The sequence below is a fragment of the Lygodium microphyllum genome, chromosome 5 (genome assembly GCF_053477565.2).
Source record: "Lygodium microphyllum isolate KBCC chromosome 5, Lygodium_microphyllum_v1.1.10, whole genome shotgun sequence".
NCBI lineage: Eukaryota > Viridiplantae > Streptophyta > Polypodiopsida > Schizaeales > Lygodiaceae > Lygodium > Lygodium microphyllum.
The window spans coordinates 105,974,044-105,994,504 of NC_141139.1; the positions used below are offsets into that span (position 1 = coordinate 105,974,044).

The 20,461-nt window shown below is 39.2% G+C and overlaps 1 protein-coding gene across 1 annotated transcript; it reads left to right on the plus strand.

Annotated features, from left to right (window-relative positions):
- The first annotated feature begins 7,840 nt into the window (after positions 1–7,840).
- On the plus strand, positions 7,841–9,514 carry LOC148036247 (expansin-A1-like). The gene is made up of 3 exons (XM_087679110.1): positions 7,841–8,139; positions 8,596–8,914; positions 9,021–9,514. Exons 1-3 carry the CDS (start codon positions 7,896–7,898, stop codon positions 9,322–9,324), a joined length of 867 nt encoding a protein of 288 aa, XP_087535236.1. The 5' UTR covers positions 7,841–7,895; the 3' UTR covers positions 9,325–9,514.
- The last annotated feature ends 10,947 nt before the right edge of the window (positions 9,515–20,461 follow it).

Here is a 20,461-nt window from a genome sequence, read left to right on the forward strand (position 1 = left end):
CCTTTCATTTTTCATAGCTCATAGAGCCACAAACCCACTCCTCTATTGCCCTAAACCATAGCTTGAAGGTCTAGAAGTGGTTGTCATGTTTCTCTTCACTAAAGCCTCCAACTTGCATGAGTTTTTAGTCCCCTTTTTCTCCACATTTTTTACAGGCCTAATCTACCTTATTTGCACCTAATTTTAGTCCTATCTTTGTTGTCTTAAACTCTCTCTTTTCTCCACTTTTCCCTTTGAACACCATATTGGGGAATATGGGAATTTCTCATAAGTTTGGGACACGCAGTCAAATCTTTGGATTTGTCATAACTTGAACGCTATAACTCCAAATCTAGTACTCTATAGCTCAATAGATTCCATTTTTCAAGTGCTTTCCAATGATATGTCACATCATATGGTTTTGAGAAACTTATGGGCATGTTATCCAGGTGCCACCTTTTTTCAAAAATGTGGGAGATTCCCAAACTCACTAATATTGTGTTTTTGCCAAGATTCTCTATGTCACTTCCCCAAACCATACATTATGTCCCATGCAACCTTGATTTACTAAGTCATTCTTTTGACTTAACCTCATAGATGACTTCTGAACACTGATGTAACGTGTCCCCTAGTATCATCCAGGACACGTCTTAGCAGTCCATCGGAAAGGATGTCTAGAAAGCTCCAACCGACATTCCCATGGAATGTTACGGGTTTTGCGATCTAGTTCTTCCCGCGTCTGCCACGTAGCGGAAGTATCCTGGCCGTTCCCACTTAGGATCGACCGGAATTAGGGTTTTCCTAATGGGTCACTAGCTAACAGCAACTAGCGTCAGACCCGAGCGAACTACTTTACGCAGAAACGCCAGGTCCGAAGCAGATTCACACTGCACTTGGTTCAAGGAGAATGGGAAACGAGAGGGATGCAAAGCTCAACCTCTCTGCCATAAGGCATAATCCCATTCCGTTCCCCTAAAACAACGTAAATCGGGTAAGACGTAACTCTAGATCATCGTTCTCGTTATTCTTTTTGATGATGATGATCATTCCGCTGCTTCTCGAGATTTTTGAGAAAAGTTCCCGGCTAACCGGGACCACCCAATCGTAGGACGGGCACATGGCCCATCCTCCGCACTTTCCTCGGTTTGTTTTAGTTATGTAATTATCTAACACATTAATTTGACATATAACAATCAGCTTCTTTAATTAATCTTGTTTAAGCACTGGTTCCTTCACGTAATCTTATCATGTGACATATAAAAACAATATCAAGCAAGTTCTTTTAACATCTCATCATTTTATCTTTGAATTACAAGAAGTTCTGCCCGTACGCTTGTCCATAATCTGCCCGGAGGCTAACAAGTAATCTCCAGGGATTACTATTCCAAGCTTCCGCCCGTCAACTAGTATGCGGGCCTCGGGATCCAATCCCGAGTCGCGTTAGCCCCTTGTGCAGGACCCGGAAGGTGAGGGATTTACGGCCAGAGCCCCCCCTCTTGCTCCAAGTAGAACTCAACGGAGAGACCTCTCGCGGCGGGTTCGGTCCACGTTCCCGGCGCGGTCAAGCAACCCCCTTAGTTAGGGTCAGGCAGGCAGTCGGGGGTAACTGAAGCTACCTCTCCCTTCAGGCTTTTAACCTGAAGTATAGATACTTATTTAATTTGTAATTCATAAATCAAACAGAGCCTAAAATCTTTAGCAAGCACAAACATTTCCATTAACCAACCCAGTTGTATGGCAAACTGCTAAAGAAGTGTTCTTTCCTTTTTGAGTGTATCAACAGTCGTTCTCAAGATGTCTTGTAACTTGGCAAGATCCCTTATATTCGGATGTAGGTTATACCTAGCTTGGTTAACCCTAAGGTACCTTAGATATGCTAGTTTCTATTTTACAACTTTCCTTATTTTGAAGGATATCCAAAAACTACGTCTTTTTGCAAGATAACTTGCGTAAGGATCTGCCGTCTTTGAAAAGGTTTTTCCCTTTTCTCTTTGTGAATTGATCACAAAATGATTTCATACATGTTGCGCAAGTCCGAAGACGGAATAATCTGTTTAGATTCCTTAAGCTGACGTATGTCAGGCCTAGGGTTCCTTCATTTAAGAACCTTAGGGACGAACCCTAATTTCTTATCTTTATGAATTTATTGTCCTTGCGGTAAGGTAAGTAGTCCAGTGTTTTAGGGTATGAATGTTTCTATGTTTAGATTGGTCCGGTTAGCTTTTGGAAAGATTGGTTTGGTCAGCTTTTGGAAGGTAATCTTACTCGTCTTGTCACGGTTTTACTATCTTTGATTAACTTTCTCAATCAATACAATTTAATTTGGCATATAGCATAATGCCATGATGATACAAAGATCAACGATACTCCTTGGGACAAAGTCCTAGCTAATGAATTGGTGAATACACACTTTATTAGTTCCAAGTCCTCAATTTGCAGGGGAAAAGTGTTAATAGAGTGTCATCCAGCAACTTCCTATCACATTTTCTTTCCAAATGAGTTCGTATATCTAATTTTTATACTTATTAATTTCTAACGTCTAACTTCCGTTTTCTTTAAAGATGAACTCATGCTAATTACAACAGTTGCCTTGCTAAGATGTGCAACTAGCAAAGACAACTCTCTAGTAATTTGAGCATCGAAAGAAATCTTTCATGAATTTAGCCATTTTGCCATGATTCGTTGCGAAAGGAATATATAATTTCTTCATTTTAGGGCTATATTACTATAGTAAATGGATAGTTTTTGCCTATTATTCTATAATGCTTGATGCAATTTGAAGAAAGCCAATTGTCATTCATAAGCTAACTACTTCGTTAAAAATAACTTGAACAAATAAATATATTTCCTTAACAATTTTTCTTTGCATGATTGACTAAAAACCCGAATTAACAACAAGAAGAAAAACCTGGCTTTGAGGCGAGATATCCACATGGATACCGGGAGATGACCCTCCCGCGGCTACGCCTTGGACTTTCTTAGGAGGCAACGCAACTGTAGTCCGTTGAACGTGGAAGCAGCTTTACCTTCTTTCGGACAACACTTAGCACTCTCTTCCCTTTTTCAAGGGGGGAAAGAAGAACAAAACTTCAAAGTATTTTGCGAGTTTGAAGGAAAGGCTAAGGACAATTTCTCTTGGGAGAAAGGGCCTTACAGAATTTTAAGGGAGAAACTCCAAGGGAGGGAAAGTAGTCCTTAAAGGATATAAAAAAAAGGGGCCTAATGAGGCCTTAGGAGAAGATATAAGGGGTAGTTCGAGGGTTATAATGAGCAAAGGCCCTAAGGGGAAATAAAGCTTGGGAAGATAAGACCTTTAAGGTCAAAAACCCTTTTATGGGGGGGGGGGGGGGGGGGGGGGGGGGGGGGGGGGGGGGGGGGAAATCTCCAATCCAACATGGAAGGGGGGAAAAATAAGACTTTTTAAGGTTTGAGTTGTTTTGAATTTAAAACCATGGGAAGGGTTTCTTTAAACCTCCGGCCTAAGGTGGGTTTTGGGGGCAAGGGGACTTAAACTCCAAGGGGAAAAGGGGGTGTAAAGATTGTTCGGGAAGGGCTTATGGAAAACCACGGAAAAGGGGGTTTTAAACGGACCACAGGAGGGTGCTTAAATCCCGGGGTAATAAGAACCCGCTTGAGAGGGCAATAGGGAAGGGCCACGAGAAGGGGTTTAGCTTGTGGGGAACCCAAGGGGAAAAAGGGCTTAATTTCTAGGGTAAATGGGCTTTTAAAGAGGCTTGGGTGGAACCCCACAGGAAGGGGGGCTTTGGAGGAGGCCCTTAGAAGCTTTCAAGAAGCTTGTTGAAGCTTCTGTGGTCTTCAGATATCCACGTGGGAGGAAAAAGGGAGACGATCAGATGACGGTTGATGGCATCGACTTCTGGCAGCGGTTCAGGCTGTAGGCGGCGTAGCTCTGCTCTCTATCTCACACGGCAGCGTCAGCTCCTCCTTACTCCTTTCTGTCTCACGTCTGGTAGCCTCCCTGTTCTTCTTGATCTTCTTCAGCCTCACGGCGCACACAGAGGCGATGTTACTCTCTTCTTTCTCACACGGCAGTGACTGCAGCGTTATGTCTCTCTCTCCCTCCCCCTCCCCCTTCCCTTCCTCCCATAGGGTTTATACGGGAGGGGGGAGAGGTACCTTCCCTCCCCACGCGGCTCGTGCATGGGTTTATCCCACCCTACGACCCCCAGCAAGGATGCTTAGTCATCCTTGCTATTCCCCTCCCTTCCAGCATGACAGCCGCTGGGGGAAAAAAAGGGGAATAATAAATTTTAAAAAAAAACCTTTAATCCAAAGGCTATCCTTTTGGCTTTCTAGGAGGAGGTTCCCACGTAAATTCCTTTAACTCGTTTATGCAAGCGGAGATCAAGATATGTAGTATGTAATTCGAAAATCACACCATGGCGTATTTTTGGATGTTGGAATTCCCTTGCATGACTATCACGTGGGTTTAGAAATATTCTCATAATGGAAATATTACAACTGAAGACTACATATAAATTGAGTCAATACATTCAGCAAATCTCCCATAAACTTGTCTCCTCATGTCTTGAAGGTAGTGCATAGAAATCTGTAAGGTACAAGTAATCATCCACTTTCAAAGCTTAGCCCAAAAATCCTTTGACACAGTGAAATGGAAAAGCAATGGAAGAAAAAAGAAATATGGTCTAGTTTTAGGAAATTACATCAAAATACTATCATAAAATTCAAATAATATTTGGTTTCGGGGGTAGCATGTATAAAAAGAAGACAAAAGGAAAACTTGGTAAACTAATTTTGGGCTTGCTACTAAACACTTGATGCGCTACAACAAGTTTGAGAGAAAGTAATTAGACTATTTCTTGGTAAATTTGTGTACTGCAATAAAGTTATTAAAATGGAAGAAATCTTTCTAGGAGATGTGATATGTAGCATCAAGCTTACCATAAACTTGATGCATTGCATCAAGTGACATATTGAAATTATCCAAAACTAAATTGAACTCGATGCGTTATATCAACTTGCCCAAAAAATATGCTAAAATTCTACAAAGCTTGATGCATTACAGTAACCTAGATTAAATAATAATAAGATTTCTAAGAAACTTGATACATTACATCAAGTAAAACAAACTAATTATATAAAAATTCAAGTGAACTTGATGAATGACATTAAGTCCACTAAATTTTTTGCTAAAATTGTAGGAGACTATTGAAAAGACCCTTTCGCTCATTTGTTATAAGGCAATAAAATAATCCCTTTGTCTTAAGAAACTTATGAAATTTGTTATGAAATGAAATTAGAGATACCCTTTTGTAAGTGTAACTCTATAACCTTTGACAAATAAAAAATCTCTTTTGTTGGTTGCATGTCATACCCCTACATATTTTGAGGTGCGCCCCAAGGGATTCTCTAGTCACCTTATTATCCCTTGCAATGGAAATATGTAAGACCACATAGCTCAAAGCATGTTCTAATTGCACTTCCTCTAAATCCTTACTTGAAGAAGGTTTTTCTTTTCCTTTTCCATTTGTCCAATGTTGAGCTTTTGGTGGGATGTCTTCCTTATCTTCTTACTTGTTAGAAGGTGTCTTATTAGAATATTTAGCTTGCTTGCTTTGATAAACTTCTCTCCTAAAGATTTTCCTTGAGTGCACCTAGAAGAAACCATCCATATCACATGTGTCAAGGGGTATTAAAAATATCCCTTCACTCATATGTTAAAAGGCAATAAGATGGTCCATTTTTCTTATGAAACTTATTAAATTTTTTATTGAATTGAAATTAGAAAACCCATTTTGTAAGTGTAATTCTATAACTTTTTTCAAATAAAACATCCCTTCTATTGATTACATGTCATACGCCTACATATTTTGAGGTGCAACCCCAAGGGATTCTCTAGCCACTTTGCTATCCCTTGCAATGGAAACATGTAAGCTTGCATAGCTCAAAGCATGTTCTAGTTGCACTTCCTCTACATCCTTACTAACTTCTTTCTCCTTGGATAGGTTCTTTGGCTATTCCCTAGTAAAATGGCCCTAAACTCTTCCATCTTTACAAACGTATCAAGGATATGGAAATGGAGAGAAGTATACCTTGCATAAAAAATCAAATCCTCTAGCATTTTGGATTTAAATAACATTTTAGGGATTCACCATGCCTATTCCACAAAATGTATGCTTTGGGATTAGTCAACATTGGGGGAACATAGAGCATCATACCTAGTGCACTAGTGATTGTTTTGACTTCAACCTCAAAGATAAATTGGAGGCCTAAGAAATCCAATACTTTCAGAAGCAACACTTTGGAGAGAACCCTACTGTCCACCAAGGCTCATCTAGGGAAGTCATGTTTCCTTTGAGACCCACAGAGCAAGGTAGAGTCTAGTAGCATTTGACTTGAAAGCAAAAAACTACCTCGAAAAATCATTTTTCAACTAACTTGAAGTGCAATAACAAGCATTGGTATTGCAAGGCCAAAAAAGCTCGATATTGATTATTTGGGGCCAATATACTTAGAAAATATTAACTTGGAAAATAAGAAACCCGAAATTACTAGGTAGTTCACATTAGGAAATTTTCTAATATTGATACAAGATGTTAAAACTTTCCTCTTTGATTCACATGAATTTCCAAAGAGAATATTATGCAACAAAACAACTCCCATTTGATAGGATTTTTTCTTTCAATGGGGCCATGAGACCATGATAATTATTTGAGACATGCTCCCAATTGACCGTTAGGATTAAACATCCCAAGGGATAAAGGCATCTCTAAGTTCTTTAGATTAAACGTACTTGCCTTCCCATTAAAGCTAGTAGCTTGTCAACACCTAATTAAAAATAGTTGTTTGGTTACATTCCCTTCAATTCTAGAGCGAGTTATTCCATATCCCCTTTGGGAAATTTTTTGTTTTACCCTAATGTCTCTAAATCATTAAGCCCATGCATTAAATGATTTTCTCTTTTCAAAAAAGAAAGTCTATGATTATTGGATGATCAAAATGCAACTATATGAATGACCTTTAGATAGTCCTACATAGATATAATCATTTCATGCATATAATAATTTCATCATATGGTTTGTTGTTCCTTGATTGTCTTTTTCGATGCAAAAGTTAAAAATTTCCTTTGATTTTCTTTTCTTGATTGTTTGACTACCTTGTATTCAACTACAAGTTGCAAAGCATACCACATTAGAAATTAGATTAAGCACATTTGGCAAGTGCCTATACCATGGGCCATTTTCAAAACTTTGGAGTTCCTTAATATTTGTGAAGCAAACATATGACCCTGGAAGGGGATACTCATTCAAGTATTTGTGCACATTACTCTACAATGCAAAATCTAAAGCATACAAAACCACATATAATAGTTGTCCTGGGAAACATTGTCCACAAAAGGCAATGTTACATGTTTGCCTAGTACTACAAAGAACTAATGAACATTGTCGTACTTGAGGGAAGAACTGTGCAATTTGGAAGTGAAATAGGCAAGCAATTCATTCTTGTGAATTTTGAATAGAAAGCCTAATTGAAGCTTGCCCTGCCCTTATATGTGAGAAAGCATAGACATGCTCTTAAAGCATGAAGAAAAGAACTGGTTGACCTTGAGGGCGAGTGTGGACACGATGTGAGTTACACGTCGTCACCACCTCGTCGCCTCTCGACTCCATTATTGCGCGTACAGTGCTATTTGTTTCTTGGACCTACAACTACCACTATAAATACGAATGGATGAGGCTACTTCGAACAGCATATCCAGTAATCGGTGCCATTGCAGGCAGTACTTGTCTTCAACCCGACCAGCTCAAGAGTCAGGCTTGTGGCCGTGCAGATTAACAGCACGGGGTATCAGCCCATCATGTATGGATAATGGATATGGAGGGAGAGAGAGAGAGAGAGAGAGAGAGAGAGAGATTCGTTCATGGCTTGCATTGATGCTGATTTGCAGGGATCAGAGACGCGCATTGAATCAAATATTGCTGATATGCGCCCTCCTTCTGATGCATTATATCGCCATGGGTGGTATCATGATGGTGGAGGGTGGGCTTAATGTCAAAAAGAAGATTCCTAAGAAACTCCCCGCCCGCCTGCCCCGACCTAGCTATGGATCATTATATGGAGCCTGGTCTGACGCCCATGCTACCTTCTATGGAGGCAACGATGCATCAGGGACAATGGGTATATACTGATCATTTAGCATATTTTAACATCAGTAATCACAAAGAAACCTACTAATCATTAGTTAGAGTGAAGGGAAGGAACCGCCGATTTGAGATTGCTTGCCATGGATAACATTAGTAATCATAAGGAAATAGGCTAGTAGCTTAAATTAGCTATATTCTTCCATTGAGGTTCACTAGATGTGGCTAGCTTGAGGGCCTAGCTTCAAAATTCTTTATTTGTAAATTCTTACGAATAAAATACCTTGCTTTTTAGAGTTTTTCTTCTCTAAATGTAGCCTTTAAAGAGTATCTTTATGCAGCATAACAAAAGGATTTAAAATGTCCCTCCTCTTGAACCCCCCTCATAAATTTACATGGTTTTGAGTGACCTCCCCAAGTATTCTTCATCTACGTGGAAGCGGCTTTATAGCCTTTTTATAAGTTCTCGTTGTGCCTTGTGATGCATGGCTAGGTGGTGCTTGTGGCTATGGTAACTTGTACAACCAAGGTTATGGCACCAACACTGTGGCATTGAGCACCACCCTCTTCAACTTTGGTTTTAGTTGTGGGGCATGTTTTGAGATCAAGTGTTGGAATACTGCACAATGGTGCTTGCCTGGCAACCCCTCTATCGTCGTCACTGCCACCAACTTTTGCCCCCCCAATTGGGCTCGCATCACCGATGCTGGAGGGTGGTGCAACCCCCCTAGGAAGCACTTTGACATGTCAGAGCCTGCATTCCAAAATATTGCTATTAGGCGTGCTGGTATAGTGCCTGTGCTTTATAGAAGGTAATTGAAATTAAAGATAATCTCTTCAAGCAATTCACAACACCATTGTCTACTTATACATTAACACCCATAACACCATGGCCTTATATACATTGATGCTTTTCAGGGTCCCTTGTATAAAGAAAGGAGGAATCATGTTTACCATAAATGGAAACCCTAATTTCAACTTGGTGATGGTGTTCAATGTGGGTGGAGCGGGAGATGTCAAAGCACTATACATAAAGGGTTCTCAAACTGGATGGCTACCAATGAGAAGAAATTGGGGCCAGAATTGGGAGATTGGTACCAAGCTAGTAGGACAATCCATATCCTTTAAGGTGGTCACAAGTGATGGAAAGAGTGTAATCTCATACAATGTGGCACCTGCTTTTTGGCGTTTTGGCCAAACTTTTAGTGGAAAACAATTTTGAATATCCAATTATAAGTTTCACCCATTTGGAGTGGTTGAATTTCATCCTTGTCAACCCCCAACTTGAGGTGGCTTCCTATGACTAGCCAATAGTGTGGGACTTGCGAGCTCAATATGCCATTGTAATCAATGAAGCTCATATGCCTAAAATCATCCAACTATCCATATGCTGGTGGTTTGAGATGTTGAAATGTAGTCTTTTTGTTGGGTAGTCTTTAGAAATACTCTTGCTCATGGATTTCAAAGATCTAATGGCATTATAGTTGTACAAAGCTCATATGAATTTTGTTTCCCAACCTTTGTCTCATACCTTCAAAAACAAGTAAATTTCCTGTAGCCTACTACATAGTAACACATATGTCAATTAAATGACAACATGGAGATACTTGTTAGCAAATAACAATTTCTTTTAGGAGCTTTTTGCTGAGGAGAAAAAACTAAAAACTCACCATTGGACTTTAGCATATTTGTTGAATGGTTATAGGAACATTAAGTAATCAACATCTAGAATACGGTGGCATTCGAACTCACCCATTCCTCTCATGTTAGCACCATTTTGTACAAGAAAAGCAAAGTTGTAGGCATCTCCTATTGACCCCTATTTGATGTTGTAACTTGTGTCTAATTCACTACCGATATACCATCATGTGTACTCTTCTTTGGTTATTGTCTCTAACATGTATATTTTGGGGATGCAATGTTCACCTTTGAATTTTATGGAGCACAAAATTTTAACAAACCATTGACTTGAGATGTCAAATGAGTGTAGCATTCATGTATAAGGATCTTGAATGACAAGTTTGTGTGATTACAATCATAATAAAGCAACTATGTTGTATTGTACAATGTGTAATAGACATATAGTGGCTATGAGCTTTAAGATGCTAAGGAGTTGTATTGTATTATGAGATAGGTGTTTGAAAGTTGTATTAGAATATTATGGCAAAGGAGAATAGTTTCTCGTTATACAATGAAATTCAAAGTGAGATCTATGAATGCTACAGTGTAACAACTCTAGAACAACCTTGGCTTTGGTGAGACATTTGAATGAAAAATTATGTACCTTATGCTTTGTCTTTATGTCTTCTACCTACTTTCCTCAACAACTCAGGATCCCTCTCTTGTTGCTTTCCTTCCTAATCCATATTAAAATCCAATATTTCTCCCTTTGGATATGATGATTATTTTTTATAAATGTATACTATCAAATGGATTAGCCAAATATATTTTACACTACACTAAGCTACATATGCATGGGTTGGCATTTCAAAAATATGCTTCTACAAAGGACGGGATTCAAAGATATGAAAGGACATTATACATAAATAATAATGATAGCTATTAACTTTAAGGTTGTGCTTCATAACCTAAAGGTTTTTTAATTGGAGTATCTATTGCAAAGCAAGTATGAACATCCTAAGACTAATTCTTATAGACACATTTTTCCTCACCAATGCGAGACACATTTGTCATATTAAGGGAAACTCAAACTTGCTTTTGGGCCTTTCAGGCTCTTTGGGAATATTCTATAAGTACAGATGTGTAACGTGCCCTGTCCAAGCACGTTTTTAGTGGTCCAACAAGAGATGAATCTAAGTGATGCTGCCCAACACTCCCATGGAATGTTACGGGGTTTGTCGCCTAGGGTTTCCTAAGTCCGCCTCGCAACATAATGTTTGCGGCCGAACGCACTAGGATCGACCTGAAATCTGGGTTTTTGGTGGTCAAGGTCTCATGATAGCATTCTGGCATCGAGTTCTAGACATCCTAATTTACACAGAGATACCCAAGCCGAATTAGCAGACCCATGCTACACTTGGTTCAAAGAGAATGGGAAACAAGAGGGATGCACCGCTCAACCTCTCTATCCATAGGGCATATTCCCATTTCGGTCCTCTAAAATGGCATGAATCAGGGTTCTAACCTAATATATTAGGAAAAAAATGAACTCACAAATGGGCCCTTAAAAATAATATATGTTTAAGATGTGGGCCTTTTGGATTGTCCAATAGGAAGGTTAGATGTTGACATCCATGGAGGGTGAATCCTCTCTCTCCAAATCTTGGGTTTTCTATTAAAAAAAGGGGTAGTGGGAGATTAAAAAAAGGGAGAATGAATAGTACATAAAATTTGAGTTTCTCTCACCTCGTATTTCCCCCCTTTTTTTGGAGAATTTTCAATTTCGGTTTTTTTCCCTCTCACGAAATCAGTTTGACCCAAAAGTTGAGCGACATACCACTTTCCCTCTCTTCTCTCTTCTCTATACTCGTGAACTTTCATCTCCATTGAAGCTCCCTGCTGAGAGTAATTAGGGTTTTGAGTGTTTTGCTTACCTCTGCACTTTCTTCTCCACACAGCTCCAAATTTTGGGCAAAACATAAGTGCCCATCTCTCTTTGCATTTTCTCTTGTTTGCTATTTTTTCAATAGGGTTTGATGTTGTTTCTTACTGTTGTTGTTGTTTTATTGCAGAGGTTGTTAGGGCAGGAGACAGAGGTGCTCATCTCTCTCTCCTTTCTTTCCCCCCTCTCTCTATGTGTTGTTTCTCTTTTATGTTGTGTTTTCAATAGAATTTGATGTTGGTTCTAATTGTTGTTTTCTTGCAGAGTTTATTTGGAGCAAGAGGCAAATGTGTTAATCTCTCTCTCTGTTTGGTTTTTTTTTTGGTTGATATCTTTTCCAAACACAATGTTAGTTCTAACCCTTGTTGTTGTTTTGTTGCAGATATCATTTTGGGTGACATTGCATAAGTGATTATCTCTCTCTCCCTCTCTCTTTCTCTGTCTATGTTTCCTCTTTTCTATTGCTTTTTCAGTATACCTTCATGTTAATATTAACTCTTGCATAATTATCTTTTGCAGAGATCAATTTGAGCAAGATTGGATAGGTGCTCATTTCTTTCTCTCTCCCACGTACTCACACAAACTCTCTCTTTCTTCCTCTCTGCATTATCCCTTTTCTACTATCTTTACAATAGGGTTTGATGCTAGTTCTAACTTAAGGATCAATTGTTGTTGCAGCACTTAACACAAGGTAAAGCAAAGATTCTATAGCTCAATTTATAGGTAAATCTACCATATTTTGTGGTGCCAAAATTTATTCATTTAATTAGTGACTTTTATATTTGATGGGATTGATGTTTTCTTATGTCCATCATTTGCAATGGGTTTTGATTAGCAATGATTCAATCTTATATTCAGCAAATCAGCTTATAAGTAAATTGGCTCTGTTTTGTATTGCTTCTATTCATGCAGTTATCTAAACATTTTGTGCTAAAAGGGATTCATGCAAGCATTTTTGTTAAAAGGGATTCGTGCATGTGTTTTTTTGTACATGCAGGTATTGTACAAGGTTTAGGTGAAGCATATAATTCTCCATCAACTATTTTGATGTGGTGAGTGATTCCTTTGTGTTGGATGATATGGATCTGCTGGAAGTCGATGGTTCAAAAATCCTGTGCTTTATTGGTCCTATGTGTCCATTTGGATCTCCATGCCAATTGGTAATGATCCATGAAACTCTTGTATCATATCATCCATATGAAGAGCACCCTGCCACGGCACAAATCTAACCACAAACCGGCTAAGAGAGGCTGCAAATACATTGCTGGCCACAAAAACCTGCAAGAAACCTTTCTTCCTCACCAAGAACCATTACTCCAAAACACACAAGTGAATGGCACACAAGAAATTGAGAGAAATTCTTCCATCCTCACCCTCTTCCTCTTCCTCACTCTCCATTAGATTTGGCAAAGAAGCACAAGAGAGGAAAGCAAGAATAAGAAGGCAAGTGTTGTGCCAAAATGAGAGAGGGAGAAATGAACCGTGAGAGGAGAAGATAAAGGAAGAGAGAGGGTGTAACCACCTCAACCTCCCACTTCCCCAAATCCCACGGCTACAACCACCTCCTTTTCCTTTCTTGAATTATAAAATTCAAATTTGCATACATGGACTAAGGTCTAAGGACCTTTCAATTTTTGAAATGTGACAAAAGGGTTTGACCTTTCCTTTTCCTAGCAATATTTTAAGATGTGAGCTTAAGGACCCACATTGTTACATTGCTTCATAAATTATTTTTGACAAAAATTACATTTGCAATGGATCATTTTACAAAAGATGTTTCCATGACAAGCACATTTTGGTGCCTTTATTTGCACATATTTGTCGGTCATCATTCCTCCCACGCTTAAGTGTGAAGCGTCCCCGCGAACAAATTTGAAGAAGAACCATGATCAGCACTTGAAAAAGTCTTTGTCTGCATCTTCGGCCTTCATTTCTTCTTGGATCTTGGCATTGCCATTTGAAAGAGGAAAAATAATAACACAAAAATGAAAAACACAACTAGGTCGTAAAGCCTAGGTAACAAACACCTGAAACAACAAAAACTCAAAGGATAGGGTTTTCCAACAATATTGCACACCAGGACATCTTCACACGTAGCATAGATAGGAAAACAACCATACAATGAAGCACATTAAAAGGAACCCGAGAATGATATGAAAATAAAGTACACCCTCACTAAGGATATTACATTCACGTACTCCATCTGGTCTATGGATTTCAAAAAAGAAAAGGATAAGAAGTTTTACTAAAGAAAAGAAATTAAAGAATAGAAAATAGTCTTGGTGTGATTGGAAGAGAATGATTGTAGTGGAAGGTCGTGTTAGGATAGAAAATAGAATGTATGTGAAGAAGTCTTAGAGAAGATTTTGTTTACGAAAGGTTTAAAACCTATAGTATTATAGATTGAAATGATTAAAATGAAAAAAATGAAAAATAGATTGAGATAAGGTTGAAGAGTTGCCACGTGAAACGAAGGCAGGAGCGTGAAAGAGGATCAGATGATTGTCATGCCGATACAGTTATTGGCTGTTGTCGACGGTGGTGCAGTCGATGTCTACCCGGAGCTCACGTACGCCCCATTTACCATAGAGCACCTGCATGTATCCGACGGCATACAGTGGTAGGTGTCAGGCAAGGTAATCTTAATGGATCTAGTTAGTTTTAATGGAGCAAATATCGACATGATTGGACTATGACTCGACATGATTGGAACATTAAGAAGTTGTGGACTATGAATAGGTAGAATTGAGCCAAGTTGATTCTACAACTCTATACAAAATAGAATTGAACCCAAACTACAACCACATGGTGAAACTCTCTCATTTGGTAAAGGTTGCGAGTTCAACTCTAATTTTGAGGTCAATTTTGACATTGACCTTGAAATCTCATGACCCTCTAAAATTCAAGTGGCCAAAGGGGACCTTCAAGTCCACTTGTGGCACAGAAGATTGAAGGAGGAGAATAAAAAGTAGCAAAAGGATTCAAAGGCTAAGAAACAAAAGAAACCTCAAGATCTCCCTAACAAGTTTACAAAGTTCAAAAAAGGTGACCAAAAAGTGGTATTGTTAGGAGCCAAAAGATAGGGGCATGCAAGCAAGTGAACAAATCACTGGACTAGCTAAAGTCAAGGAAGTCAACTTGGTTGGTAAAGGGGACAAGCCTTGACCCATGTTCATAGCTGATGGCCTAATTGAGGAGGAGGAGACTAATCTCATCAGCCTCTTGAAAGAGTTCTCTAACGTGTTGGCATGGTCAATGGAGGAACCAAAAGGAATAGACCTTAGCATTGTTACTCACAACATATCTATGGTTTCAAACATGACTCTAGTAAAACAATGACCTTATGCTATGAATACTAAGCACTCCCATGTAGCTAAAGAAGAAATTGATAAGCTCTTAAATGCAAGATTCATTTACGAGATTGAGCACATGAATTAGGTATCACCTATAGTCATTCTACTAAAAAAGAATGGGAAAATTAGATTGTGCATGAACTACAAGAAAGTCAATGCAGTTATGAAGCGAGACAATTACTATTTACCATATATCATACACATGCTTGAGAGTAGTAGCATGGAAGGAAGCCAATAGCTTCTTGGATGGATTTTTAGGATATAACCAAGTGCAAGTTCATCCAAATGATAGGCACAATACATCATTTGCTATCGAATGGGGAGTGTTTGCTTATATAGTCATGCCCTTTGGATCGACGAATACTCGTGCAACCTTTCAATGCGCCTTATGTGCACAATATTCAAAAACATGATGAGGAAGTGGCTGGAAGTATTTGTTTTATTATCTTTATGTTAACACTAACTTGGAAGAGCACTTAGAAAGACTTTGCATTATCTTTGAGAGATGTTGACAATATGGTCTCTCATTAGATCCCTTGAAGTGCTAGTTTTGGATTAGACATAGATGCATACTAGGGCATGTTGTGTTGAGAAATGGAATATCTACAAACTTCTCAAAATCAAGGGGATTTTCGACCTCCCACTTCCAACCAACTACAAGGGTGTATAATGTTTTCTTGGACATAAAGGGTACTACCAATGATTTGTATTGAAATATGCACTTATTGCTTGACCATCATATAAATTGTTGAATTCTTTTTATGTATGAGATTCAAGATTTTCACTTCTCTTGGGCATCTAGCCCAATTTTGTGACCACAAGATTGCTCTTGTTCCTTGTGAAGTAGAACCAAAATTCCCATGCCCAATTGAGTTCACTCTTTCCTAATGGAAGAGCGGATAGTGTTGCACATGGACTCAAGTTTTGGTTGAGCAGTAGAGGACTCCTTTGGATCTTATAGGAAGCACCTCCTATGTTTTCATGTGGCTTAGTAGAAATACATTATCTTGCTATTGTTAGATGTAGGTGATACTTAACAATCAAGGATATAGCTTCAACTTCATATAGTTCCCTAAATTTTTGAGCATAAAATCCCTTATATCTAACTCATTGTTAATTTTTGCTCAAATACTATGTGTGGTATACCTGCCCCTAACCAAAAAGCTAAGGGAGATGATGTTTGGTAATTGCTCGAATACCTTTATTAATCAACATCATCCAAAATTCATAGGATTCTTAGATTTAGCTTGCCTTAGTATAATCTCACTCCAATTTCCTAAAACATTGTAAGTTAGGTTCTAAGACTTGGTCCTAGGTAGCCAATGCTTGGTCTTGTTCCTATAAGCTTTATTAATAAAGGAATCAACTATTTGGGTCCACCAGTCCATAGGATAGGATCATTGTGATAGCTATCCACTTGCTTTCTATCTAACACATTTGATATTTTTATTGATTTAAATATGAATTACCACACTATGAGGACACATAAAAACAACTTTAATTTTCTCAATCCGTTCATTGAATGCTCTTTACGCATAACACAAAAAAGATTGAAGACAATCATTTTCAAATAGTTATTTAAAGCAATTTTGATATATTAGTATAGAGAGAAGCTAACTAGAGATGACTAAAGGCAACCCTTTGTGCCTAGTCATTAAGCTAGTTCAATTTCCTACTTTTGTTGCTTAAGGAGTTCCTCACACTTAAACTAGAATGCTCTCTCCATTGTCCTCTATGAGAATTCCTCATTTGTATCCTATCCATTTCTTCTTTTATCCTACCTTATCATTCCTATACAATCAAACAATACCAACCATCAGTTTAATTACACAATTACCTTGGTGGTTTTACCATGATTGGGGTGATTGGTGGGGAGATGCTCATCATGTGCTTCTTCGGTGCCATTGCTACTTACCGCATGATACCCATGCTCTCAAGTGGTCTCCTTAATGCTCATGATATTCCCTTAAACTACGGTATGAGACCTGGCATTGATAACAATGGTAATGATGAGGGCCTTAAGTTTGAATGTTAAATTTTCCCTGGGGTGGGGGGGGGGATGGGCATATGTTTAGATAGAAGAGAAGAAGAACACAACTTGACCTACCTCTCTCTCTCTCTCTCTCTCTCTCTCTCTCTCTCTCTCTCTCTTCTTGTTCTTCTTGTTCTTGTTCTTGTTCTTCTTCTTTCATGGGTGTGTGTGAGTCAGAAAGACTCTCTTCTTCTTCCTTTGTGTGTGTGAGTGAGACCATTTCTTGGTTGTCAATTGTTTGTCTCCTATTGAGGGGGGACAAGGTTGGAGCTAAGGTGGCGAGGAGTGATAGGACAAAGAAGAAGGAGGGGGTGGAATGATAAGGTGGGGAGGGGGGCATTAAGGTAGCCCCTCAACAAGCATTGCCAACTCACATTGGGGTTGGGGTGGGGCAGGGTGGGGGTTCAATTTGACAGCTTATAGCTAATTGCCACCTCCCCATTTAATCTCCCCCTTCATTAATTGGGGTGTTCATGTGTGGGTATGTTAAAAGGCTTAGCTCTTTTTCTTGTTTTGTCACAACATGACTAGCCCATATGTCCCTTGTTCCCATAGTACTCAACCATCTATTCACATGTGTACTTCTTGATCCTTTCTCATCCACTTCTATAAAACTTGCTTATGATGATGCCCAATGGGATTTTAGACTTGATGACTTGGAAAAATCTACATTATTCAAGATAGTATTGCAATTTCAAGCTTTGTCAATGATTAAGGACTTCAAAAGAAATATAGGACACAAATGTGTTCCGAGGACTATTTTTTACATTTGAGACTAAAACAACCCTTTCCCTCTCTCTATTCAATTATTTCATGCTCTTTTGGAACACTAACATCTCTTTATTTTTGCAAAGCTAAGGTATTACTTTTCACAAGCCCTTGTGACTACGTTTCCTATTGCCTTTTATTAGTGTTTTGTAAATTCAAAAATGGCATCTTCATTATCAAAGAAGAAGTTCCAATCAAAACATCCTAGTATGGTTATGCCTACGCATGCTGCCTTTCCTGCACTAGTATCATGATTGATAGACACACAAAAGTAACTTGTGAGGATGGACCACCAATCATCCACAAGATATCATTGATAAATTACTTTTTTGAGTTGAAAACACAATGGTCCCCCTCCTTCCCACCTCACTAGTGTCGTTTTGGTACTAGATACAAGAACTTTTAACTTTAGAGCTTGGAGGGAACTTTTAGTCAAATACACACACCTACAATGCTAATAATTAAATATTTTTGGAATTGTGTTAAACCTTCTTGTTCAAATTTTGATTTGGTATGAAAAAATTCTAATCTTCATTTTACATGAAACCTCCATTTTTTGTGAGCATTGCTCCTTACCTATCTATTGTTATGCAATAACCTAAACCTACTCCAACAAGGAATTGCATAATTTGCTACAATCTTTATTATTAAAGAGCACACCACCATTGTTGTGATTTTAAATACAACTGCTGCTTCGTAATCGGTTTACGCTATCACACGAAGTTACCAAAGTGACTTTGTAAATACAATGGCAAAGACCTAAGCTTCACTTTGTCACTTTAGGTCAACTTTGTAGGGGAATTCTAAGGTGCATATCCAAGGGTTGATTTGTCGAAAGATATCTTCACATTTTGGAAGAGAGGTTGCTCAATTTAACGATTTAGTGTCGATGGAATGAGAAAAAGTAAAAAAGATATCGACGACAAGCGTGAAAATCATGGAAGAGTGCTCATGGTTCGTATTTTTTTCAACTTGATACTCACAACCTTCGACTTGAAAAATGGGATTAGAACTGTACCCTTAAGTTTTACGATTCACATGGCACTAAACCCTTTTATCAGTCACGACTCACTTGAAACCTTGTGGAAGAATGTTGCCCTTGAAGTTGTGTGACGGAACCACTGCCGGGCCTGCCAGGGGGGTCAGTCGTCAGTGGTCATCACGTACGGCCTCAAAGTCAATGGGTGACTGTCGTGTGGGGCCGCGTTCGTCGGTCGTAACTACTAACTAGTAGTAGGTTTAGGAATTAAAAAGGAGTCTATCCGTTGGAGCTTTTAATATTCAAGGCAAAAGTCCGATCAACGGCTCAAAATTGAAGAGGCGCGATCGACGGCCGCCAGCGCCCTACCGTTAATGCGGACTTAAAGATCCGCTTGTCCGACGTGTGACGGCTGACGTGGTAGATATGATGCGCGCGCGCGCGCGTCTCTTTTATCCAATTCCCAGGACTTGGACATCAAAACCGCTCTACCGGCTTCTTATTACAGTCGGACGCGTCTAAAAATTATATAACCTAAAACATCACTTTAGAACAAAATACTTGCCTACAACACTTCATCACAACTTTTGCCACAAAACCCTTGCATCAATTCAATGATCAATCGGTGGGATGGGTACATTGCTTGATAGATGGTATGTGAATACATAACAATGACTTGCTAAGCAATGATTGATCCTCTTTTTCCCTTCGTGCTCTCATGATAGTTTGCACCACTATCTCAAAAGCTAGACAATAGTATTTTTACATTTTGTTGTACACTACATGCAATTATGGTTTGGTACTCATACCTAGATGCATGGTGGAAGCAATTGTTATGGGGGAGTATTGCAACAGTGCATGTCCTCTAAGGCATTTGAATGCAATCAATCCAAAACTTGAATTCCATGGCATGTTATTCCCTGAATGCAAAAGCTTGGTTGTAGAACCAAAGATGTGAATTTTGCAAGTACCCAAATTGCACATTTGTCGTATAGCCCTACTACAAACATGCCATAAAACCAAGGTTGGGCAAAGGGCATACTTCTTCATTGAGCCATAAGGTATGTTCACACGGAAACCTAGTTGGATGGGGGTGGAAGTCGATGAGTGGTTGTTGCGCGCGAGTGCGCATGATGAGGCCCTGTGATAGAGGTTGCACACTACATCAAACGGACGTGTGCATGTTAGGGGGGGGGTGCGTAGGTAAGGTTGATCAGCTGCATGGGAAATCTGGCTCAGGTGGCGGCGTTTCGGAAAAGCAAAAATTTTGGGTTAAGAGAATAAAAAGAGCGAATTAAAAATGTGAGAAGCTCTAGCCCCTCTCTCTCTCTCTCTCTATCGCCAGTGTGGATGCGTAGACAGAGTTGCTGCTGGGTCGAGACAGAGAGAGAGTCCGAGAGACAGAGAGACTGTGCACTCTCACTTGCAAAGAGAGAAAGAGACTGAGGGGGCCAGGAGAGGGGGCGGGGGGGTGAGAGCCTAGAGGCACACACGTCTAGAGGGACACACATACACACACAAAAGAGGGACGGTGATTCTGTCATGCAGAATCTCTGATAAACTTGATCAGCGCTCGACTTTCCGTGGTCGGAGCATTCATTGTTAAGACTTTAGTGACTCATCATACAAGAGAGCACTTTCTCTCTCCTTTCACATTGTTTGCGT

Bases quoted from the DNA above. Each gene is read 5' to 3' on its own strand.
- LOC148036247 (XM_087679110.1), top strand. From the start codon at position 7,896: ATGCTGATTTGCAGGGATCAGAGACGCGCATTGAATCAAATATTGCTG. The intron at 8,140-8,595 runs GTATATACTGAT...ATGCATGGCTAG, and splicing joins CGATGCATCAGGGACAATGG to GTGGTGCTTGTGGCTATGGT. The intron at 8,915-9,020 runs GTAATTGAAATT...GATGCTTTTCAG, and splicing joins GTGCCTGTGCTTTATAGAAG to GGTCCCTTGTATAAAGAAAG.